The sequence below is a fragment of the Paraphaeosphaeria sporulosa genome, assembly GCF_001642045.1.
Source record: "Paraphaeosphaeria sporulosa strain AP3s5-JAC2a unplaced genomic scaffold CC84scaffold_9, whole genome shotgun sequence".
In the NCBI taxonomy this organism is placed as follows: domain Eukaryota; kingdom Fungi; phylum Ascomycota; class Dothideomycetes; order Pleosporales; family Didymosphaeriaceae; genus Paraphaeosphaeria; species Paraphaeosphaeria sporulosa.
The window spans coordinates 933,766-958,119 of NW_017253368.1; the positions used below are offsets into that span (position 1 = coordinate 933,766).

A 24,354-nucleotide genomic window follows, 5' to 3' on the forward strand; every position below is an offset into this window, starting at 1 on the left:
CTAACACCAGAAGTCTGAAGACCAAAGTGGGCTCTGCGCCCACGTTGCGGAAACATATCATCCCATTCGGATATATGAGGTTGCACCGAAACGGAGGGCACAAGGTCGTGGAAACAGTCGCTCATATTTTAGTCCTTACGGAGGCGAGGACCCACCACTCTTAGTCTCCTCCTACAAGTGCCGCTGTGTGAAGAGAGGAGATCGACGGAGCACAGAGACAATATATGCACTTCCGGGCAATCCGACAACTCCCGATGATAACCAGCACCAGAACTCTGAAATTGGGGCACATGCACATGAAGTGTCCATGAGAGCAGGAATGCAAATTTTTGCGACTAGAAAATATATCAGACTACACATGGGAAAAGCGATTTTTAGAAGGCAGACCGGGCCAGACCAGAAGAACATGTCGAGCGCCTGAGGGACTTTTGAGCTCCCATGTAAACAGCGTCGATCGGTTTTTAGTACATCATGAGAGGCCAATAAGTGTAAGGAAGTAAGTTCGAGCCGCAGAGATGGACTATGTATAGGGTCTTAGGCGATCCAGGTCAGCCATAGGTGTGGTGGTGAAGGTTATCCCCACAGCCGACGTTGTGCACATCGGCATCTGGTCGAGCCGTCAACACTGAGGTCCACCGTCACATGCATCGTAAGCTCTCGTGATGTTTTTGGCCAAGCAGGCAGATAAGGACCTTCACGAATTCCGTGTGGTCTTTGGTCGCCATGTAGTGGACGGCATGATATTTTTGTGTCCCGCAAGGGTCGAAGATGCGTGAAGAGATATTGGAGGCTCACGAAGCAGCTTTTATATGCTGAGAACGTGATCTATAGCCTAGATCAAAGATGGATACCATCATCATTGTTCGCACCGCGCACTGCCTGTGCCTTTGGTAATGCGTGTCGGTCGCGCGTGAGCATGCACACTCAATCTTTTGAACTCATGCCTGAGGTAGTCTCGGTTAAGAAATTCCACAAATGCGATTCGCTAATTGAACTTTTGTGCTCATGGCTCGCTTCCAGCTTCACCTGCACATCCTTTATTCCTCCATCGACCGCCTTTTTCCACAATGCCGTGTCGATGCAGTACCTGCTCCCCTCCTTGACTCCTGCGCCGCGCAGATCAAGTCCCTGTTTTGACGAGAAGTCGAGGAAGGAGGCAGTGAGAATGGCGGCGATGGGGGAGCCTGACGTGCAGAAGCCTGCGTGAACTGTGGAGGGGAGGTTTTTGGAGGAGGAAGCAGGTGCGGAAAGGCGGGCTAGGGGCTTGTGGAGGACTGCGGGTGTGTTAGGTTTGATCCAATTGAAAGAAGGAGTGCGCGCGCCATTCTTTTGCTTGACATCTATTGCGCCTTGTTCGTGTTTGGCTGGCATTGTCAACTATTACTCCGAAGACGGTTCTGTTTGTATGGATTTCTGGTTCTCGTGCGGGTATTCGGGACAGAGCGATGTGGGGGAAGTCAATTGGTCGAACGCGCGAAAGTTGTACAGCGGAGAAAGCAATTGCGAATTATGTATGCCAGGATACAACAAGAGACATTCTTTTTGATGAAATGCACCATGCCATCGCCTAACCCCAATCATCAATGTGGTCAACATGACAGCTACGCATCACGGTCCTGACGTCAGGAAAGTAATAGTGCGTCCATCGCTTTGCTCGGACATGCTGCCCGCGACATTGTGTTCTCGTAACAGCAAAAATCTGAAAGGGATTTAATGTGCGCGCAGGGGAGGGATCCAGTACCTGCTATCAGTTGCATCAACTGCGTCGCGCGTTGAGCAATCCTCGTCATATTCGCGGCTAGACCAAGATCAGCAAGTGCGATCGAGCTCTCAGCACTACGTGAAAATCTCCGACCATCCGATCTCAGTCCCTGATCTACTCTCGCACAAGGTTCGCAATGCGTTTTCTTCATCGAGCCCGAGAAGGAACCCACTCCCAGCCCTGCCATCTACTCGCCACACAGGTTGCCTCATTTCCTGGGTCCTGTCGGCACATCGGCGCACTCAAACGCCGATGTCACTGAATCGCAAGATAGTGCAGTTGTGACTCGCGACAGCAGTGAAACCTTGCTGTGGATGGATGGCGGGTCCAAGAGGTGGGAACATCCTAGAAAGAAAGACATGCTGTAGCATCACGAGTCTAACATCACTAATGCCTCGTTCATAAGGAAGGTATGGCGTGGAGAAGTTGTTGGCCGTGAGCTACGACTACGAATGAGTTCAAGCCTGAGGCGAAGATACCGTTACCAATACTAAACTATGCCATGTCATGCTCGCTGTGCTCTATCTTGAAAGGAAGCTTCTGTATATGTTACAGCTCTATGCACACACCCTGCTGTCGAGATTGATTCAGGAACGTCTTCGCTACTGAAGCTTTTGCCGAATCTCGGCAACCACATTCTTGACACGCGGCTCCTTCGCTTGGTTCTCTGCCGCAGAGATAGCTGACGGAAGCTGCAAGATGTCCCTGCCAGCCTCACAGAAGTCGCTATCTAAGCTGAGGAGCGTGCCTGTGGCCACCAGAGCTCGGTAGATGGCCTCGGAGTCTTTGGCGCTGTGGAGGATCTTGTTCAGATCGTCCAGCAACGACAATACCTGGTCGGCATTGTTGTCGCCTGTAAGGAGGACCGAGTAGTTGATATACAGGGTGGTGATAGCGATGATCAGATTCCGGTTAGACGTTGTCAGGAAGGCTGAGACGGAATCATGGATTTGGTCAAACGCCTCACCTGCAATGGCCCTGCCAATGTCGGTTTTGAATAGGTTGCACAACGATCGGACGGCCATCATTGTGTTGTTTAGTGGCGAAGTTGGCGCGAAAACACCTGAAGTGGCGAGCCGCTGTAGTATATTCTGCTCTGTTGTAAGGTAAGCGACCGGCTCTTCAGCGGCGAACAAGAGCCGCAGTAGGTCGAGCCCAGGTAGTCGCTTGTCTTCAGGCCATTCTGTTGCCGCCTTGACGATGAGACCTATAGCAGAGGGATCGACGTCTTTGACGCTGCCCTTTTCGAGGAGAGCCACGGCCACGGCTAGTTCTTCGATATCTGATGGATTGAAAGACAACTCTTTATTGCCATCATTGACCAAAGCTTGGTTGAACTCTTGTAATTTCTTGAAGATCGGCTTGTGGTTGGCTGTCAAAATGTCGAGGTAGTCCTTCTGGGGTAATATCTTGGGCTTTGGGGCTGGAGCATGAGATGGTGCTTGTGATCCCGAAGCATCCCCTGGCCGGTACCGCGACTCTGTTCCCCACGGGTCCGCACCTTGGCCACTTGATTGACCAAGCGTTGCACCTTGTGTGTTTTGGACGATAAAATTTGTAACCTGATCTAGATAGGTAAGCGGCAACTTGTTGTCCTCGCAGAACTTCCGCGCGACTTCATATGGATTCTGCGACACGTTGTATGGCAGCTTTAGCGGAGGCTTGCCCTCTTCGATATCGACATCGAAGACATAATCGTATTCTTTCCCATTATGCGAGATCTTGCGTCCATCGCTGCCCGCCTGGTCCACGACTGTGCCCACGCTGACCCACTGATTGGCAGCCATAGACCACTGGTACGCGGTAATGTTGCCATTGCCCTCGAGGATCATCTGGACTTGCCCCTCCTTTGTGCCAGACTTCTGTGTGAGGAACTCCGGACCAGGCAACTTCTCCTTGTTAATGTTGCCCATGGTCTGCTGGGGGATAGCGGATGACTTGACGTCTTCGTTAAACTGTTCAATGGTGGCAGGATCAGCGTATCGCTCCGGCGCACGCGTGAAGACCCGAACGAGATTATCACTCGCACCGGTAACAATATCGCCATTTTCCGAGCACACAGCGACCGTCCACACCGAGATGGCTGGATGGGTAATGGTCTGTATGCACTCGTTGTTCTCCCATATCCTCACTGTGCGATCTTCACCAGCGCTGACTAAACGCCCATCTGGCAGAGCGGCGAGGGAGTATATGAAGTTGTCGTGGCCGCGCAGCTCGCGTACTTGGCGTCCGTCGAGTGTCCATAGTCGAACAACGGCGTCGTTGCCCGCTGAAGCGAACTGCGCACCTGAAGGATGGTTCGGAGGTAGTCTGCAGAGAGCACGGACAACATCGCCAGTCTTGATCGATCGTATGAGCTTGCCCGTGGGTTGAAATATGCGAATCTGCTGGTCGGCGCAACCTAGAACAGGCGGTCAGCTAAGCCGACACTCAAGGAACAAAGGCACTGGCCTACCCGTTATGATAGTGGCTGCATCGTAGGCAAGGACTGCCCACACGGAAGCTTCGTGGCCCTCCAAAACGGTAGACTCGCTTCCCCACTTGCCCACCTGCCACAAGCGTGCGTCTGTGTCCCAGCTGCCGCTTACTATCAAGGCCCCATCCTGGCTAACGTCGAGGGCGCACACGTTGGAGCCATGGCCGAGAAGCAGTGCTTCGGCGTTGTCTTCGAGGGCCGCGCTGGGCTGCCGCACATCGATGATCTGGTCCTTTCCGCCCGACACGATGAGGCCCTCGGGAAATGCAGCCGTTGGGGGCACGATAGCAAGCGAGTTTATGAACTCCTTGCCCTGGACCTTAATGGTGCTGTCGTATGTCGGAGGCCTCTCTGATTGGAGCTTCCATATGCGCACGCTGAAGTCTCGGGATGCAGACACGACCGAGGTGGGATGGGGGAAAGCGACGCTGCGGACCTGGGTGCTGTCAGTACCGTGGTGTATGCACGACGGAGCTTCTGCTGGAAGGGGAACACACGTCGCTTTCATGGCCTCGCAGGACGGCCGACAGCTTGTAGTCGCCCATGGTTGCGCGGGGCTAATCGGCGGTTGAGGCGGGGTGGCGGCGGTGAGAAGGAAGACGCAGGGATGGGGGTGCGCTAGTAGGGCGAGGGCCGAGGGCGCGAGGGCATTGATTCGGGCCCGTGAATGAGAGAGCAGCCTCGCGCTTGACGTGGTTGCTCGGCGTGTTGCGTGCTGTTTGCTGACAACGATGGGGCTCGTTGATGCGTCACTGCCGCGGGCCCGAACTGCTTCGGCGCCGAGGCGCCCCCCGGTCGCTCCTTCTCGCTTCTCTCCCATGCTTCCCTCCCGCGTCCGCGGCGTCCGCGGGCCCATCGAGACCTAAACCACACTTCAGCCCTGCAGCCCCCCAGCCCCCATCGAAAACGACTGCATGTCCAGGCCCGTCCGCTGCTCGTGTCTGCCGCCCTAGCTCTTGTTTCTTCACTATCGATCCTGGGCTGAAGAGTGATTATCGATAGGGGCGGCCCTACCAGCCAGCTGGCTGAGCGTGGGCTTCGTTGTCACCCTCGTCTGACAGCCTCAGGAGCCACACCTTGACAAGTGGTTGCGTCCCCATTCTATGTAGACATGCTGAGGCTGCAATTGGGGTGCTGGCTCACTGATGCGTATGAGCTGAGCGCTGCGGCCCTGAGTCACTGCGACCTGTAATCAATCTGAGTGAATTATCATCGCACCTCTGGACTCTGGAGAACCTGCCCCGTACGAACCACGACGGTCTAGGCGAAGTTCGCCTATCGTTACCGTTAGCCTGCAAGTTGCTTTATGCATAATCGTTAGCGGAACTCTGTAGACTCGGCGAGATTGCCAAATCTGCCGCAAGATCATCAGGCCATTCGATACATTTCCCTAGGAATGAGGTGCAATTTGAGCGAGTCTCACCAAATTGCTATGAGCTCTGCCTGTCTGCGACGGATGCGAGATGCGAGAGCACCTCTAAACCCCGCGAGCGCTGCGCTCCTCGTTTGAAGTCTGCTCCAGCTTCCTGTGCATGAGAAACATCGCTAGCTGGGAACTCACAATAGCGAATGGCATGTCAAGACCCGCCTCGAACAAACTACGTATATCAGGTGCAGCGCCGGGATGGAGCTACTTCAGCAGTGCACGTGTGTGTGTGCTAGCTAGGTACTGCCTGCGAGTACCGTCTGCTTCGCGAGAGCTGCCGCTACACTGTACCTAGCTCCACAGCGCCCGCTATTCAGCCCGCTATTCAAGCGGCGTATGACATCGCAGCTCGCACGCGGCCGTTGGCGAGTTGCGCGTCCGCTTGGCGCGTGTGCATTGTGGCGGCCATGGCCCTGTGACAGTCAAGGCGGTCTAGAATTTAGAACATGCAGCAGCAGCAATTTTGAGATTGCCCCTGGCTGCCAGGTACAAATGAAGTCGTTCCCCCGCATGGTTCAATCAAAGCCTCACGAAGAATTTTCTCAAGATACCAACGTTCCACAAAGGGTACAACCGACATAGACCACCGAGACTAATTGCCTTACCTGACATATCCCCGCTTGATACCCAAGGTTCGGTCACCGTTCGTCGGTCACTACGAGCGCCGTCCGCTACACGCCAACCGTCTCAGCCCTCTAGTCGTCGCGTCCAGTGACCAGCCAACAAATTACCTCTCTTGTGGCGTCCCGTCACGAAGCACATTGGTTTTAAACACCATCACCGCGCACCCGTTGTCTTGCAAATCAGGGTCTTCCACCAGAACTCTTATCAAGAGGTCTCAGCACACCTCTTTGCTTGCATACCACTTTACTTTTACAATGGACACACCCACCCACGAGCTCTTGTCCGCACTAGCATCGTATGTTCACCCTGTCCCAGCCTGTCCCAGCTGAAGTTGGCCTTGCTGAGTGTCCTAGTATGTTCGATTCTGGCAAATACTCAGACCTGACCATTGTCACCGCAAACAAAAGTTATCCCGTACATCGCGCTCTCCTCGCTTCGCGGTCAAGTTTCTTCGAAGGAATCTGCAATAACTCCTTCCGGGAATCAGAAACTGGCATTATCAACCTCACCGAAGATGACCCAGAGGCGGTAAAACACATGGTCCATTGTAAGCACTAATTCACTCCCCGCGTCACGCCCGCTAATAGGCCCTGTTTCAGATTTCTACCACCTGGACTACCTTAACAAACCGCTATCACGCCACTCCTCACAACGATCGGCTGGGTCCATGTCGCCGCGCACGCCGCGCTTCCCAACTCGTGGACCTTCCCAAAAAGCGAAACTGGCGTTGATCGAGGACCCGCTTCTTGCCATGCTTTCTGCTGCAACGCCAGCGCCGTCGGTACCCCAGGTGCAGCAGCCAGATGATCAAGACATTCTAGATGCGCCCGCGAAGCTGCCAGATACCCCTATGCAGGATCAGTTCACCCACGACCCTTTCGAGTATGTCTACACCAGTGAGGCAAAGGCGGATGCTGAGCAACCGCATCTTGTAACGCATGCCAAGGTCTATGCCATCGCTGAGAAGTAAGTTGAGACTTCAATTCTTTTGTTTTCACTGTCGACTCTGTACGCGCGCGATCCCCTCGTCAGCATCAACCTTTTTTTTCTCTCTTGCGACTCCGCAGCATTTGCGCACACACGTTGCGCTAGACGGCAATGGCAGAGTGCCGACCCCGCGATTTGCACAGGGATGACGATCGGATCGACAACCGCCAAGCCTCTACCCTTGCTCTCCTGTTCTGGACAGTTCAATATTTGGTTCTGGCTGCTGTCATCCAACCAGTGTTGTCACAAAATTCCTACTCCTTTGTCTTTCAGTCTCCTGAAACACTCGGTGCAGCCGCTAGAACACGGCCGACTTTCTTTGCCAACCCCGCATTGGAGCCCCTTAAGAACAAAGGCACTGACACCAAGTAGGTATGGCATCGTTGGACTCAAGTCACTTGCCCGCAAGAAATTCGCAGACCAGATCCAGACCCACATCGACAGCGAAGAGCTACCTGAAGCTTTTCAAGAAGCGTACGAATCGACAGTCGACACAGACCGAGGGCTTCGAAATATCATCATCCAAGCTTTCCGTTCCAATCCGGATCTTTCATCTCGAAAGGACGTGGAGATCGTCCTCCGTGACACTCCGGGACTAGCATTCGAGCTGTTTAGAATGGCCTCTGGAATGCCAGTCACTTCATGAGCGCTGGCTGTCTTTTGCGCGTTGCTTCGTTTTCTGGGTGCAATCTGTGAGCGCCGACATTAGTGCAAGCGATTACCCACAACTCGTTTTTAGACGATTTTTAGTTGGCTACGAAGTTACGACCCGGTTTTGTTGAGACTGACTCCTCGGCGACTGTTAGTCTTTTAGATTGATTTCTGCGATGAGGCGCCTGCATTGTTTCTCTTCACATGGTACCATTTCATCGGGAACGACTGGTTCGCTAACCCACCCGCAACGTTTCTAGAGTCTGCATGATAGACGCATGGCACTTTGGCCGTCCCCATCATCTTTCGCTGTACATATTATGTTCACGGCAACAACCGACCGAATAATCAATTCGATCAAGCCGATTTAATGAACGTGCTAAACGTCGTGCCTACACATGAGAACGCTTCAATGCATGCAAATTACCATTTACGAAGCAGTGTCCTCCCTAATCGAGCCTGCAGTAGCACCTCGCGTACGCAGCGCGTCGCGTCCACACGCCGCATGACGCCTTTTCACCTACCGGCAAGTCGGCACCTCCCTTCCCACAAGTACCCAACACGCCATTACACGTCTCTTTTCGACCGCAGTCTCGCCCTGCAGCGACCAGGGTAGCAATTACCAAGGTTCTGGGCCATGCGTACGCGTTTTCCCACGAGCGGCGAGCCCACAATGTGGGGCTCCTACCGGGGCGAGCCGCGACGCTACGTCATACCTACAACGTGTGGCAGCGTGGTACACAGAGTTTGGTAAGCGTAGGGGCGGCGATTTCTGGCGGTACATGGCGGGATGTTGTCATATATTGTGAGTGAATTGGTGGGAGTGCGGTGTCCTTGCGAGGAAAGCGGCAGGTGCGTTGTGACCGCGCTGTGAGCGTCCAGGCACACTTTCATGCGGTCTTGCTGCTCAACGAAGGGCTTTGTGCGCGTGTTCAAGGTTTGGCCCCGCCTTGTGTAAGAGGATCCGAATCACTGTGTAACGTAGAATGTTATCGTTAGCTTATGTCGTGGTTCTTACCACTTGTACCCCGCTTCCTGAGCAGCGAGTACTGCTACGCGAACTTTCACAGCGCGCGCCCATGCATACACGAATGTCAGCTGAGTGAAGTCTCCTCAGAGGTAAACGTTGAAGACCTCTAACCATATCCAGCCCTAGTATCCTGTCGTAGATCGCACCACATATCAACATACAAGTAACCTAGCACGTAACCTAGCACGTAACAAAGTCACGCAGGACGTGAAGCCCCCCATTCCTCGTTTCCTTCCCAGCCAACAAGTAGAGTGGTGGCCAAGTGCGGGGCAAGTGTGGGTGGAGTGCTGCATAAATTGTACCAATTCGCCGGTCACAACATACAACAACAAACAAATCAGTCTCACACGCTGCCTTTTCCGTACCGGCTCATCCCGCCCACTTACCGCCCCCCAAGTGCCTTCCAAATCGCGCCCGCGCCCTTCCCTACAATGCCCCTATCCTCCCTCTCCCTACCGTCGCGCCTATGTCCCGCCTCTTTCCCCGTGCCTCCCTCCCTTTCCCGGACAACCCTCTCCACCCGCTCTACCCTCACCGGCTCCCTATCCACATATCGCTCGGGTTCCCGCACCTCCCTCACCTCCCTAACCACCCTCTCCGGAGATCGCGCGTAGTACACCGGCTGAAGGCAGCCCGAGGTGCGATAAGCGGACGTGCGACGGTCCGACGTAGAGCGATAGTCGCAAGGAGAGGTGTCGTAGCTGTTGAGATGGATTGTCCCGGCCGGCGCAGCTTTTTCAGAGAGGCGAGCGAAATAGTTTGAGGACGGGGTGTCGGGGTAGGACGTGTGTGTTGTGGTGTGCTGCGCATGGGTAGGTGGATGGCGGGAGTATGGGTCGTCGCGGTAGTAACTCATTCTGGATATGAAATGTTTTTTCGTGGAAACGTTGTGCAGTGGATATCTGTGCTATGTGATGAACCTAGATAGCATGCAATAGGGATTGTTGTTGGGAATTGGGCGAACACTGGTTGCGAATTGGGCTGCGCATGGTAGAATAAGTAGATAGCTGGTGGTTTGCCTCGCGATCTTCGCGGCCGTCGGAGGGGCTGCTGTTATCGCCGGGCTTTTGCAAGTTTGTTGCGCGGGCTTATGAGATTTGGGGATGGTGGAATGACGTTGTTGGGGTTGAAGCGGGGATGTCCTTGTTGCGGGGCGGGATCATTGCTGATAATCCGAGGTGGAATCAACCAGCTGCAATGCAAGGAACGATATAAACTAACAGGATTGCAGTATTCGAATGTGGGCTGTTCGGTACTCAGGAAAAGATAAAACACCTTGGTCGCCAAGACTTCGTAGATAGATGAATGCAAACATTCGAAATGCAGAAAGAATTTGCAATGAAGAAGACGCGTCCTAGACATCCCATTCTTTTCGTCGCAGCTCTTCCCTAAGTTCATAATCCGTCCGTCTCTCATTCACAATCGCCCAGTGCCTCCTATCGCCCCCTCTGGTACGCGCTCTCCCCTACAGCATCCTCGTAACTTGGCGGCGGCACTTCATCCCGCTCAAGACTCTCGCTTCTCCTCCTTTCCTCGCTCCTAGCCTCCTCGCTCTTCCTCGACGACCGATCCTTCCTCAACTTCGCCTCTCGCTGCTCATTCGCAAACTCCATCAAGGCCTTTTTCTCCTTCTTCTTCTCGCGCTTCTCCTGGATCTTCTGCGCACCGAGACTCAGGCCTAGGATAAGTGCTGCAGCCATGCTGAAAGGTCCTCGCACGTGGGGAAAGTCGAATCCGGATTGGAGTTCTGGGTAGGGCGCGTTGACGGCTATCGGCGCGTATGCTTGGGGCTCGATGGGTACGGCACCACCAAGGGGACTGTAGTACGGAGTGATTTGATGGACTTGTCGCTGGCGCTGGGAAGAGCAGCAGCCTCGTTGACGAGATTGGTAGGAGACGTAGCGTGGTTGGTTCTTCCTGCAGCACATGATGCTCAATATAAGGTCTTCGCTTTGAGGCGGAGTAATTTATTCAAACACCTGTCCAAGTAGGAGTGGAGAAGAGGATTGATTTGGAACGGCCGATGGCGCTGCAGTCCAGATGTTGTGCACTCACCTTTATATATAGCCTCGTGAGGGCAGAAATGGTTCAGGGCGTCGCGTAGAGCCTAATCAGGAAAGTCGAGCCTGGGTAAGCCTACGGTCGCATTCGCTTAATGGTTGCGCTTCCAAACTAGTTTCTCGGAGGCAGTTTTAGAGAGCGATGCAAGATGTGATGTAGATGCGATGCGGATTTAGTGTGGGAGTGCTTGCACCGGTGTGCAAATGCAGTTGTAGTTGCTCTATTGGAGGCAATGCTGCGGCCGTAAAAGTCGTGACGTACGCCTATGTGCTGCTTGGATTGGTTAGGCTCTTCGGCGTGGCGCAGGGCTGTGCTGAGGCAGAAGATGCGCTTGGCTGAATCGCGCCTTCGAATCAGGTTAGAGATGCGCTCAAGCGAGTGCGAAGTTTCCGTGTACTTGCGTGACAATTTGGATCGGAGTACGCGCATCTGTATGCAAGATACAGATTTTATATTTATTTACTAGCATCGGAGCATTGCGTGGCGATCGCACTGCTGTCAAAGTCGTGAATTATCGGTCAACAGAGAGGGTGCACGACCCTCTTCAGAACTTGGAATTACCGGCCACATCTCAAACAAGGGATGATCGATTTTATTATGGCCTTTGATCAGGGCACTCTCTCATTACCTCTTTTGGCTCGGAATCAATCTTGTCGGAGACTGGTACATTACTTTCTCGCGAATTACGAACGCCTGCTCGATTCTATGCATAACATACATTGGCGTCGGACACGATGTCTATCCTCTTTGACTTCACCTTCCCAGTTCCTTGATCTCAAGCGCTGCTTTTTGCAACCTCAGACACTTAAAATGACTACCTTTGTGCAAAAGAATTTGTTCATTATCGTCGCACCTACCTAAACCACGCTTGTGCACATTCCTGATATTGCACCGCCCATTCCTTTGACCATTTCCTTCCGCAAACCACCAGATCCCGCATCCATCCCTCGCAACTCCGTTTTCAACAGCTTGCAAGCAGGCGCATTCGACCTCTGGAAAATATATGTACATCATGTGTGACCATCTTCCCACACGGCACCGTCATTGCACGCAAACACCTCGTACGCAACTTAAAGGCGCACTTCATCCTTGAGCATCACATCGGAGTACTTCTTAACAGACGCGCATTGAATATCGGCAACAACACAAAGCCCGAAGGATTAGCCTAACATGTCAACCGGCCGCTCGAACGCTGTGGACGCTCTTCCACGTGCCTCATTTCTCACTTACTTCCGCACTCCGACCAAGCTAAATCGACGCACGGGCGAAGACTGCCAGAAAAGACGGGCATCGTGTAGAAACCATTGCTCAAAAGCGCCACTCCTGCCACGCATACCAGAAGACGCTACTACAGAGCACACCGCCGAAGAATCAGAGCCGGAGGACTATGAGCATGTTGACAACCATGAGAGCGGGGAGGAATTCGAGCAGGGATGGAGCTGGACCAACATCCTCAGTTTCACTGGCTACACGCTGCTGGTCTTGCTTATCGTGCTTAACTTGGACTTTCTCTTGAGTGCATATAATGCGAACGCTGGATTGGTGAAGTGGGACGACCACGGAGTGAGCACTAGCTCTTCAAGCCGTGAAGTAAGTGGTCAGGTCTACGTGGGCTCTACGTCGCTGAAAAGTTAGCCAGATGCACTTCTGCCTTGCCGAACAGAACCGTTTAGCTCCAACCTCTCGCGTGTGGCGGTACGTTCCCCGAGGCTCAGACTCAAGCTGCGCGACGAGACTTTTGACGATCCATGCGGACCCGACCGAAGAACATAAGCTGTTTACAGAAGACATCATCATGGGGGAGGCCAGGAATATGCCTACTTGTGATTCACCGAACGGCGAATCTTGGGGTAGGTCGTATAGAAGGAGTGAACGTCTCGAGGTTGGTGATGACTTAGCCCAAGAAGGAATCCTTAGCAAGGAGGTCTGAATCGGATGGCCGGGCAACAGGCGGGCATTGCGACCATTGTGCAAAGTTCAGTCACAGGGACGCAATAATAAGACGAGTGCATACGATGAATAGCGAACATTTGCTAAGCGCTGTTTACGTGAAGAATCCTCTTATAATTCTGACATATCCATACAAAGCCGGTATTCCTTTTCAACGTGTCATTATCGTGTGCGACATAGCTGACGACCGAGAAGTTATGAGAGCTGTGAGCGTGAAGTACTCGATAAATCCATTTCCTGACATACCGCGAAAAGGTCCACAGCTTGAGTTGGAGGTCGGACGCCGGTGCTAATGAGGGGACACCCCCGGACCGCTTGGAACCCAGTGTGTGCCTAAGGCCCCGCGAATTTTACTCCATATTCCAAGTGGGAGGCCATCAAAAGAACGTCTCTTTATAATTGTGGATGAAAAGCCGTTCCAGGCCAGACCACCAAAGATGCACCCAATCCCCGTGGGCATACTAATTTACGTTATCCGACCAACGGATCTGAGAAGCATCAAGTTACTGCTCTAGCCACTTCTGAGTCCTAATCTCTTCGCTAACTTCATCTTTGGCATCCACTTGATCTGTTGTCCATGAGTAAGTGTCCATGGATATAGACAACCCCGAAGTGTGCAAGTGCCTCATCTGGAAAAGCGTCCCCTTAACGAGATGAGATCACAGAGATCCTAGATTCTGAAGTGCAGCGTGTCGACTCTCTTAGGATGTTGCGTCTCTTCTCGCAGAAGCCGACAGACTTGGCTCAGGACGTTGCTCATCGGTTCATCCTTGCCACCAAGGGACAGCAAGTGCCGAGATGGTGTCCAGACGTAATCAAGCTCCCTGAAGGTAGGTGGCAGAAGAGTACGGAGCGGTCGTTCCATGTGAGATTTTTCGTTCTAGGTCATGTCGTTCTCGGACCGAAGGAGGTTTCCGCGATCTTGCTTCGTATATCTTGGGGAAGACTAAAAAGACGGACGACACCCTTTCGGTGAAGTTGTACATTATAAACTGGCGAGTCGTCCCAAGAGCTGCGAGGATGTTAGGAAGGCCTTCTAGATTGGATAGTTCGACTTGATTCTTGTCCCAAGATGGAGTTAGCTCCACTGTTCTTTGCAATCACTGCTCTGGAGTCAAACGAGCCGTTATATCTTCATAACCCTTGAGTGTGCGAGAAAGATGGTGGATATGCTAGCGCGAGTGAGCGTCTATAACATTTATAAAGGGAGAGAGAGATGAGCATAGACTTCTTGTAATAGTTCAGTTATAAGGAAACTGATCCTGGTATTCGATTTCTGTCACATATTTTATTGAACTTTCGGCGAGTTGAACGCCATTGGACTCGACCGGTAGATTTTCACCTCAGCATACACGTGACATCTGGGTTGATCATGTAGTCACATGGACAGTCCAACTTATATATAATCTGCGCGAGAAATGTACGAATATCTGTAGTGGGTCATAATGGTCAACGCATATGCGGGCCAAGGCCCTGTGCAGGCAGATTTGACTCTAGGCTAAGAGAGTATTGGCTGATAGCGGCGCCAAATGTATTCGTGATTATTGGGCTCTAAGACTGACAACGAATAGTACCTTGGTAGAAAGAGATTCACTGATAGCGTGAATTTGTACTTTTAAGCCAGAGCTACCTACAACTCGCTTCATATATACGAAGGCAGAGAGAATGTGTCAGTCGTCATATGTTTGACCAAACTGACTGTCTCCACCAGTATCTAGCATTCCCATTGATGCTACCCCTTCTTCTTCTCCTTTTGCGTCGTGTATTGGTGATTCCAAGGAACAATAGACCAGTTCGCAGGCGTGATTGTCTTGGAAGCATGATCAAAACAAAGACTCTGAAAACATTCTGTTGCGCCAACTCGATGTATTCGAGAATATGTGCGTCATAGTACTCTAAACCGACATTTTGAATGTGTTTCTGAATGCAGCTTCACAGTGTCATTGACTCACTTCTCCGTGAAGGGACTCATGCTACTCACCACTCAAGAATGCTTTTTCGGCGAGGAGCTTCTTATCTTCCGATGTTGTTTTTGCCTCTTTGCGTAGCAGAGCATCTGTTGAAGCGGTAGACTCGCTCGAATTTCGAGCCGAGTAGACTGAGGGCTTCGCTTTCTCGGAGTGAACAGTGCCATAGTTGGCGTTGTTGTTGCTGCTGTTACCGTTGGAAGGCATTGCAAAGGTACAGTGACGCCTAAGATGGTTTTGATGGATGGATAGACTCTGACGGGACGAGGTGATTCAAAGTGTATGGGAGAAGTTTTGCCCGAGTTGGGTGAGGGTTGAACGGTGTGTTGGGATGACGGATGCCTGAGGAGGGTAGGATACCGGAACTTTATAATAGAATTATCTGACAAGCGGGATTCAACGTGCGTTAAGCATTGCGACGACTGTCCACGTCGGCAGGGTACAAAAGTTGCTGCCTTGGTCCCCGGCTTTCACCGATGCAGGCTAGCATTTGTAATGCCGTACTTCACGTTCCCACTATGGGAGCCACCTCACTAACTGCAGAGTGTCGCCAAGAGCTTGGGGTCCGGCGACTTAGAGTGCAAGGGCAACATGACCATGCATTGTCGCGACCATGAGATAACTCGACCAGAATAGGCAAAGGCGCGAGAAAAGGGCGAACACCGCATTCACGCCGGAATAGAATACCGGAATGCGGAATAGCCGGGAGGAGAGGGAAGACGATAGGACAGCGTAGCGATAAGCGAATTCCGCACCTGCATGAGTCAGCAGCGTTCCAGCCCAAGCTCCGCATCGTGTCAACGGCGTTCAAACTCCGTATCGTCAACATACTTATGCAGACCACGCGACCGACCTACGGCGTTGGCGCAACGCATCGGATTTCACTTTGAACAATTTGCAACCATTAGCAGAGAGCCCTAATCGGCTTCGGAGCCCGCTTACGAGTCGGTGAGCATCCATTGCTGATGTGCTAGGCAGCAACGAACTACGCATGCAAGGGATTACGACTTCATCTTTGAAACAAGCTAAGAATACGTATCCTGGGATGCGTACTGATCTAGGAAGTGGACTATACTGGAAGCCGTCAACAATTACCCTGGGCCATTGTGCATCAACTTGGAGCTACCTCGAGACGAGCTTGTCCTAACTCGACATGGTTCGTTGACTACGTGCGACCCCCAAGTACATCACTGATTACATGCAGACTGGAAACATATTTCCGGCACGGTTCCATGCGGGCCACCGGGATCGGACCCTTAACACGAACTACAGACGGAATGGCAAATTACAGTCCTGTGAGCCGTGTCGGCGAGGCAAACTACGCTGCGATCATATGATGCCGACGTGTGGGCGCTGTGCTCGACGGAACAAAGCACATCAATGTGTCTATCACCCGGCACCACTTACCAAGCGTACTAGTCTTCCTACACCGTCAACTGAGAGTGATCCCAGAAGCCCTTCCATCCCCTTGCAGTCGACAGAGTGGGGTGCTCCTACGCCTGTTGTCCACCCTCTGACTACGACATCTCAGACAGAAAGCGCCATAAACTCGCAGCCATCTTACGTGGTGAACCCGCCAGCCGCGTTGTCACGGACAGCACGAGCAACCAGTCTGCCCGCCCATCCCCGCTTAACAATCGACGAACTCCGTCGACCCCTCCCTGAGGCGCACGTCAGAGGTGACTCCTTGAACAAGCTTCCAGCAGCAGGCTTCGTCCATCATACCGCTATTCTCGATGAGTACGAGCTGAGCATTGGAATTCAGCGACCGAATGCAGAGGATCCTAATGCTTCAACAGTCATATCACCTCTTTACATTGAGAGAGGCGCGGCTGTGCTGACACTTCTCAAAGATCCATCGATCTTGCAACGTTACCTTGACAAATGGTTCTCTTTTGGTAGAGGCATCGTCCTAGTCGAACCAATGATCAAAATTTTTACTTCAGGCGTGTGGTCAGTCTGGGGTAAAACCCTGAGGGACCAAAATCCTAAAGAGCTTCAACGAATGTCGGCACGAATATGGGAAAATACGATGAAGCCAGTATCGCGGCTACTGCATAGGCATACGAGCCCTCGTGAGTTCTGTAGCGCAGTCACGGGCGAAAACCTCCGATGGGAGATCGTGGGCATGATAGTGACATTAGTCGCATTGTTGTGTCAGAGCTTATCTGACGCCGATCCGATTTTCGTTTCGGATAAGGCATGTCTTGAGGACCGAGCTGCCATCATATTGAGGACGCACAACGCGTCAGAGATTTGCATTGGATTCTGCGAAGACTTCGCAATTGTGAACGATCTTTACTTGTGGTTCTTGTACGAGAACGCTGGCCTCTATTGCTCACTGCGTAGCAGAGGATCTTTCGAGAACTGGAAAAGATCTGGCATCCTCGCAACTGCTATGATATTCTTCAATCTACACCAGGAGATCAAGGTGGACGATAATACTCCCTTCTTTATCGCAGAGTTACGCAAACGACTCTTTGTATGTGCTTACGAGAACGACAAATACTCGGCAATATACAACGGGCGGCCTCCACGACTCACTCGAAGCTATTGCATGCTACAGTCTCCCCTCGACCTAACTGACGAACAACTCATGTCAGAGGGCCCCGATCTCGAGCTTGCATTACATAGTCTGGATGACGAAGGCTGGAACTCAAGCGCACGAATACAGCGAAGCACCTTTGCACGTTTGTTCATGCCCAACTCGCTCCTTGCTGAGGAGATCTTGGAGGTTTCATTGGGGAATCTTCCACACGATGAGGTTATCAGGCGCGCTGCCGATATCGAACGACGAGCAATCGAACTTCAGGCCAGCCTACCGGAATTTCTTCGCATTGACGATCAACCCTTCCTGGAGCTAAAGCGACCACCAATCGAGCTGATATATATGGCATATATCCGTCTGGACAGCCTGAACCACCATTTTCTTTTGCAGCGGACACTCATCAAGAAGATAGGCGCCGATAATTCCAAATTATTGAGTATTGCCCAGGATATGTTCAGTTTTGTGGTGCTCCTCGTGAACCACATCAATGTCCTGCGCGACTTTCAACTCGATGTCATCCAGCTACTGACCATGGATGGCATCCCACCCGCGGCGATCATCGCGATGGAGCTCCTGCATCAGGACCAAAACCCTACATCAGCTTCAGCACTGGCCAATCCACTCCCACGGTCGAGGACGATACAGGACCTGTCGGTATTCGTTGCATGCTTGGGAACCGTCAAGCCCTTTACGAACGGAAGCAACAGTTGCATTAGAGGACGCAAGTTCTTAAAGAAGATCCTCGACACAATATTGGATCCACCACCTGTGCGCCTGACTACCGATGACTCAAGTACTCAGAATCTTAGCGATCCGAGCTTCACGAGTCCATTTCTCCAGACGGGTAACGATGGTGATTTCATGAGATGGCTCGACGCTATGGACTTTGACTGCGAGAGCTGGGTGAACCTCGATTGATGAGCTATAAGTCGCTGATAGACTGTCAAGATACATGCAGCGAACTTGTGCGTTGGACAAGACATATCATCCGTATACAGTCTGATAAAGCTTGTTCAATAGCAAGTCCTAACTAGTGTGCCTGCTTTTTCTGAGGGTCTTAGTCCACGTACCGGTTTCGCATGTGGCCTCGCTGGCTTTGGTAGTCGTGGTCGCGATTGTGGCTGATGCGGTGGCCACCTCGGCGGCTGCGGCCTGCACAGCCTCCGCCAATGGCGACAACTCGACTGATGAGGCTATCTCGTACCAACACGAAGGTTAGATGTTGAGTTCTGTCTGGAGTCTCGATAGTTGAGGCTGGGCCGACCTGGGCTACTGCGAGGACATAGCCCTGGCCAGATGTCGGATTGTTCGTGTTCACATGGCTACAGGTGGATGTATAGCTTGTTGTTCACGTGTGAAATCTCCGATAAGGTCGATACGATATGATCGATTCTCGAACAACTTTCGGCGCTGCATTTAGCGGGAAGAATTCATTTCGTCCGGCTTCAAGTTCTTCACAAGGAGGTGGTTCCAAATCATCGCAATAGTGCGATTAGTTTTTGTGCTCTCATCGTATCGCTCGCGAGTCCACATGCGGACCCATGCTTAGAGAAACGCCACGCTGCTTAACTGAACGACAAACAGCCTTAACTTGCGTTGTGTGCCTGTCCCTTCATATAATCATTTGACCATAGCTTTGAAGCTCGCGCGATTTTGCCGGTCTAATCTACAACGTCTGCCATGGCCGGAAAATGAAGATATTCATACAGCCCCTCCCCTCGTCCAGGACAGTGAGGTCACCCCGCACGCAGAAAATTCGTACAATGTTCAACCAACCTTCATTCGCAGACTTCTGCATTGATATCGAACCATTTGATACAATCGACGACATCAGATGGAAAGTGCACGGTCAACTCGGAATCCCACCAGAGCAACAGAGGGTCATCTATGCCGAAGAACAGCTAGAAGATGGCCGGACGCTCTCCGACTACATTATTTTTCATGAAGCCACATTGTCTCTCATGCCCCGCTTGAGAGGCACAGACTCTAAGGCATCGAGTGCGGTAGAGGTAAACCTAAATTCAGTGGTGAGTGCAGCAAATGTATTCCCCTCCGATGAAGAAGCTGGGGAAGGATCAAACAGTGGCGCGATATAGCTTTGCGGGGAGTTTCGATGCAGATACACATATAGTGGATCCAGCATCGCAATTTGTGCTGATGGATTCGCTTGAACGTGACACAGTACTCAGTTCGGGGTACCATCGCTCTACCGGGACTCTTCGATATATACGGAGTTCTAGCGGGTGTTATTTACAGTTCTGAAGAACTTAGCGCCAAAAAGTTCTGCTCTGGCTTTTTCAGCATTATGTTCGAACGCGCGGATGGCGCAGTAGCCGAGATGGTTCGGGTGAAAATGGATGATCTTAAAACGTTCAAAGATTCCATGGAATTGGCGATCGATATCGCGTACGCTCTAGAACCTGTTGATCCGATCGAAGCGACCGAGGGCGTTCTGTGGAGTGCCTACGCCATTGAGAAAGTCCTCGCGATTTTTGATTGCGCTCAGCTGATTTATGTTATCAATGACAGTAAGACGCGTCAACAACGAGCGCGTTCTACAAGGCAATCCCTACTTTGTGACTCCTTGAATATCATTCAAAAGGACCCTGCTCGGCAACTACCGACTCGCTGTCGCCAAAGAGCTGTCGGACCAACCCGTATGCCAATCTGGAAACCTTGTCAAAGCAGCCATCCGAGCATCAGGGAAGACATGGGGGCATGAAAATCCCGCGCGATCGAAAATTTGCGAGTAGTCTAGTTGGGGAGCAGCGGAAAGAGATACCGGAACAGGCTGCTTTGCATGTAGATGCGACGTTGGGGATTGAGGAGCCGTTGACTCGACCGGAGATCGAGAAGATCCTGAAGAAGGAAATGGAGCAGAAAACAAGGGAGGAGGAGATAGAGGGGATTTGTGAGGGGTTTACATGCGTATGTTATCGTTGCATTATGTTGTGCATCATTGCTGTCTATGTCTACTTGGAATGATACTCCGAAACGAGCGGCAGATAAGAAAATGCAGCCCGGGCGTTCCACATAGGCGTGGTTTCGCCTTCCCACAGTCGTAGCAAATGCTAGCATGCAATATGAAAATGGTTGAAGTTCGTCGATTCGTTGGAGAAATTCTATCCGGGGGAATACATTGGTACGTGATACATGTGCTGAAATCCAGCTACCCACCGCCCTCACTGTCATACAGTACCCATTCCACCTCGTCCCATTCCCTGCACCCTCATCTAGCCAAATGGATCACTAACATGCACACTCACTTTCCCATGCCGCCCTGCACATCCCACACTTCACGGGTTTGCCTTCATCCCGAGATACCTTCTCCCAGCCCGCAAAGCACGTCTTGTGTACTGTGCGTCCGCACTCGCGCTTGCACCATACGAGCGCCTCGTCCGCGAGGAAGGCATCGTGGCAGATGGGGCAGTCGTCATCGACGGCACGCCGGCGGACGTGGGGGATGGCGCATGGTCGTTGGGTCACTGGCTGAGCAGCGGAAGGTGAAGACCGGCGTGGTTGTGAAGGGATACGGCGATGTACAGGGATTGGGGCTGACGTTGCAGGCGCGCCTTGGACTGGAGGCGTGACTTGGACTGGAGGCGTGGCTTGGACCGGAGGCGTGACTTGGACCGGAGGCGTGACTTCACCTGGGGTGACTGAGGTAGCAGTTGCTTCTTGGGAAGGAGTAACCCGAGCAGAAAGTGTAGCAATCATCGCTTCCAGCTGCGCAATGCGATCCAAGTGCTGCGACATCAATGACTGCATCGCGCTAATCTCGGACCCAGACGAGCTCGGCGAGGTCGATGGCGTTGCTGCTTCTGAAGTTCCAGAAGACGAAGTCCTAGAACCCCGGCTTCGACGTCCGCCATTAAGCACTCGTCGAGCCGTCGCAAAACGCTCCATCCTCGCACTCCACTTCTCCACCATTGCGTCCGCCTGGTCCTGGTGCCACCGCCTGCACAGCACGAAGCCTGCCAAGTCGTAGAGGTCATCTTCGAGAGCGATCGGATCAGGCTCCTTGGTGCTGATGGTTTTCAGGAGGTATTCTGCGTTCTGCTGGTTGTGGAATGCGATGGTGTTCGCGCAGTTGCGTCCACGGGTGTGGGCCCAGCCCGCGCAGCGGCCCATACTGTCGATCTTGAGGACAGTTGAAGGGTCCCAGAGGGGAGAGGTGCGGGTGCGGGGTGTCATGCTGTCCAAGAGTACAGCTGGTCTTGCTTGCGCTGGGAGGGAGTAGCTGAAATTGCGGTGGATTGCTGGCTCTATGTTGGCCTGAATGTGCGACGGGCAGCCCTTCTGGACCTCTATATACAGGTGATTCCAAGAAAAGTTCCAGACTGCATGCGACAAATCCCAGCCATCCAAGCTTCGTGCTGCGCAGCATTCACAAACGTCCTCAGCCACGTCTCAGGCAATGGTGCCTGTTGAGCGCGCGGCTGGAGACCCAGGCTTCTGACACAGCCTTCTGAGTTCATGCAAGCATACACCCACATTCAAACAACCCCCTGGCTCCCTGTTGCAAGGGGGTCGTAGAGGTTTCGCCAACTTGCCCTTGGTCGGATGTTTGCAGCCACTGCTCGACCGCTTCTGTGATGCAACTTAAAAAAAAGAAAAAAAAGTCCCTTAGAAGAGAATGGCCACTTAGTTTGAATTGGGAGATTTCTATCAACGATTCCATGTTAAAGGCGATGGACGTCATTGCGGAACCGCAGCTGCCCTGGGCCTGCGACTGTGCCGCCCCCATGCATGGAATCGACCACACCACAATCTAAGCACCCAATCAGCTCCAGCCACCCGAAACGCCAAAGCCTGGAAGAAAGATTAAAAAAGCCGAGAACCGAACGTATCGATAAGCGCGCCTAGGGGTCCATTGCGGTTCCAAGGATGTTCACAGCCACCAGGCATGACGATGCGTTCAGAGTGGAAGAGGGCTGTGCACAACTCGCTGTCCATCTGCTACGTTGCGTACATTGTAGAGTGTGGCGTTGTCACTCACAAGGTTTCAGTGCACACATGCTATCGTGGTGGTGTTAGCTACGATTTTGAGGTAGATGTATTCCCTACACCAACTCGAAGCTGAAGGGGGCCCTAGGCATGTCTCCACTGCTTTCCGCCATGGCGTACGTAAGTGACTAGACCCTAAAATCACCGCAAGATGCCTGTACGTGCGCCTGCTCAAGCTCTGGACACCACCCATTGGACAGGAGACGAGCGCTTGTAGTGGGCAGAATGTGATTGTGACTACAGAACAGTACAGGGAATCGCACGTTGCCAGCAGCCGCCCACAAGTAGGGCACCGTGTCGGATGATGCGGCACCATAGTGTAATATTTGTCTGCTTTTTCCGACACCAATTGGTTATTGTTTGCTCGGTTTCTCGTTGAAGCAGTTCATCATGGTAAGAATCGGGCAGCGCCCGCAATGGCATGAGCAAATGGATTTAAAGATACAGAACATTTTGTGAATGGGACGCCATAGAGTTGACGAACCAGGAGAAGTGCCTGAGACGGTAGGGCCGTAAAGCTTTCTGGCAACCAGAGCCGTAAATGGCACGCGAGGTGGGAAAACAACGTTCGAAACATAGCTTTAAGCCTTTGCTAGGTGTGGAGGGCAGCCGCTTGAGGGTCTCAGATATGGCTCGGCCCTATACTAGACCAGCCATGAAGTTCGCAACTCATCTTAAGCATTTCTTCCCTCCGGACACTGACTGCTCAAAGCAATTTCCTTCATCCATACAATTCGTAAAGTGACTTTCATTCGCTTCACCATTATCACACGATCCTCGCCACCCGCGCCTGTGTTGAATTCACCTTTCACGATGTGTTCGCACCGAACCCTCCATCGTACCCGCGCACAGTGTTGAAAATCAAGAATTACGGCAGCTATGAGGGATGGAATGGTAAAGGAAAACCATGCTGCTTCACCATTGCCCAGAATACCCTCGCGGTGCCAAGCGAGACCTGAAGATCATGGGCGCGAGAGCTCCCAGCATTGTGAATCTTCACCCAGAACTTTCGTCATTGGCGGAGAAGCTCGTATGTAGGAGGTGGAATAGGAATGAGCCAGCGCGAACGGCCCTCGTGACCTGTATTGTGGAACCTTGGGGAGCTTGTGCCGATCCTTTCGCAGCTGAAGATGCTGAGAAGCGGCGCAAGATGCACAAGGAGAGCCACAAACGCCAGACAAAAGCTGGCCTTGTTGGTGTCTTGGTTCGCCAGAACACAATTATGCGGCTCCTGCGATGGGCCTCCAAGGTATGGTTCGCCTGCACCAATCTCATCCTCCGGCCCGAAATCGTATTCTACAACATCTTCATCATCCAATCCTGACGATAGCCCTCCGACATATGAGTCGTCTTCGACATTAGACGAGTTTTTCAGCTAGACATTTTCTACTTCTAGATTTAAAGGCTGTAGAGCGAGCTACACACCCTCCTCGTCCGCCAGCTCGGATACCGTAACGGCGGACCATGGCTCAGAATCGGCGTGATTGGTCGCGATTTCGACGCTACACCACAACAAGCTGGGAATTCGGAGCTGGAAGGCGGGAACTGTGCTCGGAAGAGAAGATGAAGTTTCTATCCGGTGATCGAGCATTATTGAAACGGAATATTGATGGGTATCGGCGTTCCAAATTGACTCTCATGGGGTAGACTGGAGGAGTTCCTTGGGTTGTGGGTCTTCTCGAGGGTTGCGCCACGTAGTCGGTCGTTGAGCAGATTGCTCTTGACATGGGACTCATAGATACCCTCTCTTAGTAAGTAGTCTCTTCCCATGATTGATTGCGCTTTAATGCCTCGGTAATCTTCGTATCGGTGCTCCTTATACCATCTTGCAGCGACGTTTGCGCCCTGCTAGGTCCAGGCATTTT

General features: G+C 52.3%; 11 protein-coding genes across 11 annotated transcripts; 6 read left to right on the forward strand and 5 right to left on the reverse strand.

The window, feature by feature from the left end:
• Nucleotides 1-861: 861 nt before the first annotated feature.
• On the reverse strand, nt 862-1,535 carry CC84DRAFT_1006991 (uncharacterized protein). Its single transcript, XM_018173340.1, has 2 exons — nt 1,323-1,535; nt 862-1,274 (listed from the first exon to the last, which is right to left on the reverse strand). Exons 1-2 carry the CDS (start codon nt 1,369-1,371, stop codon nt 925-927), a joined length of 399 nt encoding a protein of 132 aa, XP_018032571.1. The 5' UTR covers nt 1,372-1,535; the 3' UTR covers nt 862-924.
• An 802-nt stretch (nt 1,536-2,337) lies between these two features.
• CC84DRAFT_1167326 (PFU-domain-containing protein) lies at nt 2,338-4,960 on the reverse strand. Its single transcript, XM_018179154.1, has 3 exons — nt 4,736-4,960; nt 4,218-4,674; nt 2,338-4,163 (listed from the first exon to the last, which is right to left on the reverse strand). The coding sequence occupies exons 1-3, from the start codon at nt 4,781-4,783 to the stop codon at nt 2,365-2,367; spliced, it is 2,304 nt and encodes a 767-aa protein (XP_018032572.1). The 5' UTR covers nt 4,784-4,960; the 3' UTR covers nt 2,338-2,364.
• A 1,183-nt stretch (nt 4,961-6,143) lies between these two features.
• CC84DRAFT_1167327 (uncharacterized protein) lies at nt 6,144-8,315 on the forward strand. Its single transcript, XM_018179155.1, has 4 exons — nt 6,144-6,583; nt 6,642-6,835; nt 6,888-7,254; nt 7,648-8,315. The coding sequence occupies exons 1-4, from the start codon at nt 6,543-6,545 to the stop codon at nt 7,919-7,921; spliced, it is 876 nt and encodes a 291-aa protein (XP_018032573.1). The 5' UTR covers nt 6,144-6,542; the 3' UTR covers nt 7,922-8,315.
• A 1,023-nt stretch (nt 8,316-9,338) lies between these two features.
• CC84DRAFT_1220563 (uncharacterized protein) lies at nt 9,339-9,812 on the reverse strand (the record flags this gene model as incomplete). Its single annotated transcript, XM_018183181.1, has 1 exon — nt 9,339-9,812. The coding sequence occupies one exon, from the start codon at nt 9,810-9,812 to the stop codon at nt 9,339-9,341; it is 474 nt and encodes a 157-aa protein (XP_018032574.1).
• A 393-nt stretch (nt 9,813-10,205) lies between these two features.
• Nucleotides 10,206-11,015, reverse strand: CC84DRAFT_1167329 (uncharacterized protein). The gene has a single exon (XM_018179156.1). It carries the CDS (start codon nt 10,882-10,884, stop codon nt 10,393-10,395), a length of 492 nt encoding a protein of 163 aa, XP_018032575.1. The 5' UTR covers nt 10,885-11,015; the 3' UTR covers nt 10,206-10,392.
• Nucleotides 11,016-12,186: 1,171 nt separating this feature from the next.
• CC84DRAFT_1262206 (uncharacterized protein) lies at nt 12,187-13,035 on the forward strand (the record flags this gene model as incomplete). The annotated part of the gene is made up of 2 exons (XM_018185133.1): nt 12,187-12,607; nt 12,657-13,035. Coding segments are annotated over 2 exons (712 nt in total), but the record flags the coding sequence as incomplete, so codon positions are not given.
• A 3,052-nt stretch (nt 13,036-16,087) lies between these two features.
• CC84DRAFT_1189503 (uncharacterized protein) lies at nt 16,088-18,400 on the forward strand (the record flags this gene model as incomplete). Its single annotated transcript, XM_018181060.1, has 2 exons — nt 16,088-16,090; nt 16,139-18,400. The coding sequence occupies 2 exons, from the start codon at nt 16,088-16,090 to the stop codon at nt 18,398-18,400; spliced, it is 2,265 nt and encodes a 754-aa protein (XP_018032577.1).
• An 878-nt stretch (nt 18,401-19,278) lies between these two features.
• On the forward strand, nt 19,279-19,461 carry CC84DRAFT_1045585 (uncharacterized protein; the record flags this gene model as incomplete). Its single annotated transcript, XM_018173411.1, has 1 exon — nt 19,279-19,461. A coding segment is annotated over one exon (183 nt), but the record flags the coding sequence as incomplete, so codon positions are not given.
• Nucleotides 19,462-20,099: 638 nt separating this feature from the next.
• On the reverse strand, nt 20,100-22,125 carry CC84DRAFT_1252815 (uncharacterized protein; the record flags this gene model as incomplete). Its single annotated transcript, XM_018184364.1, has 2 exons — nt 20,749-22,125; nt 20,100-20,341 (listed from the first exon to the last, which is right to left on the reverse strand). Exons 1-2 carry the CDS (start codon nt 21,674-21,676, stop codon nt 20,100-20,102), a joined length of 1,170 nt encoding a protein of 389 aa, XP_018032579.1. The 5' UTR covers nt 21,677-22,125.
• Nucleotides 22,126-22,974: 849 nt separating this feature from the next.
• On the forward strand, nt 22,975-23,315 carry CC84DRAFT_1007125 (uncharacterized protein). The gene has a single exon (XM_018173341.1). It carries the CDS (start codon nt 23,031-23,033, stop codon nt 23,232-23,234), a length of 204 nt encoding a protein of 67 aa, XP_018032580.1. The 5' UTR covers nt 22,975-23,030; the 3' UTR covers nt 23,235-23,315.
• Nucleotides 23,316-23,396: 81 nt separating this feature from the next.
• CC84DRAFT_1252817 (uncharacterized protein) lies at nt 23,397-24,310 on the forward strand (the record flags this gene model as incomplete). The annotated part of the gene is made up of 2 exons (XM_018184365.1): nt 23,397-23,738; nt 23,901-24,310. The coding sequence occupies 2 exons, from the start codon at nt 23,397-23,399 to the stop codon at nt 24,054-24,056; spliced, it is 498 nt and encodes a 165-aa protein (XP_018032581.1). The 3' UTR covers nt 24,057-24,310.
• Between the last annotated feature and the right edge of the window lie 44 nt (nt 24,311-24,354).

Coding starts and splice junctions, on each gene's coding strand:
- CC84DRAFT_1006991 (XM_018173340.1), bottom strand. CDS start 1,371: ATGCCAGCCAAACACGAACAAGGCGCAATAGATGTCAAGCAAAAGAAT. Junction 1,275..1,322: donor AGATGTCAAGCAAAAGAATG/GCGCGCGCACTC, acceptor ACACACCCGCAG/TCCTCCACAAGCCCCTAGCC.
- CC84DRAFT_1167326 (XM_018179154.1), bottom strand. CDS start 4,783: ATGGGCGACTACAAGCTGTCGGCCGTCCTGCGAGGCCATGAAAGCGAC. Junction 4,675..4,735: donor TGCGAGGCCATGAAAGCGAC/GTGTGTTCCCCT, acceptor GACAGCACCCAG/GTCCGCAGCGTCGCTTTCCC. Junction 4,164..4,217: donor TGCAGCCACTATCATAACGG/GTAGGCCAGTGC, acceptor CGCCTGTTCTAG/GTTGCGCCGACCAGCAGATT.
- CC84DRAFT_1167327 (XM_018179155.1), top strand. CDS start 6,543: ATGGACACACCCACCCACGAGCTCTTGTCCGCACTAGCATC. Junction 6,584..6,641: donor CTCTTGTCCGCACTAGCATC/GTATGTTCACCC, acceptor TGAGTGTCCTAG/TATGTTCGATTCTGGCAAAT. Junction 7,255..7,647: donor GTCTATGCCATCGCTGAGAA/GTAAGTTGAGAC, acceptor GACACCAAGTAG/GTATGGCATCGTTGGACTCA.
- CC84DRAFT_1167329 (XM_018179156.1), bottom strand. CDS start 10,884: ATGTGCTGCAGGAAGAACCAACCACGCTACGTCTCCTACCAATCTCGT.
- CC84DRAFT_1007125 (XM_018173341.1), top strand. CDS start 23,031: ATGGCACGCGAGGTGGGAAAACAACGTTCGAAACATAGCTTTAAGCCT.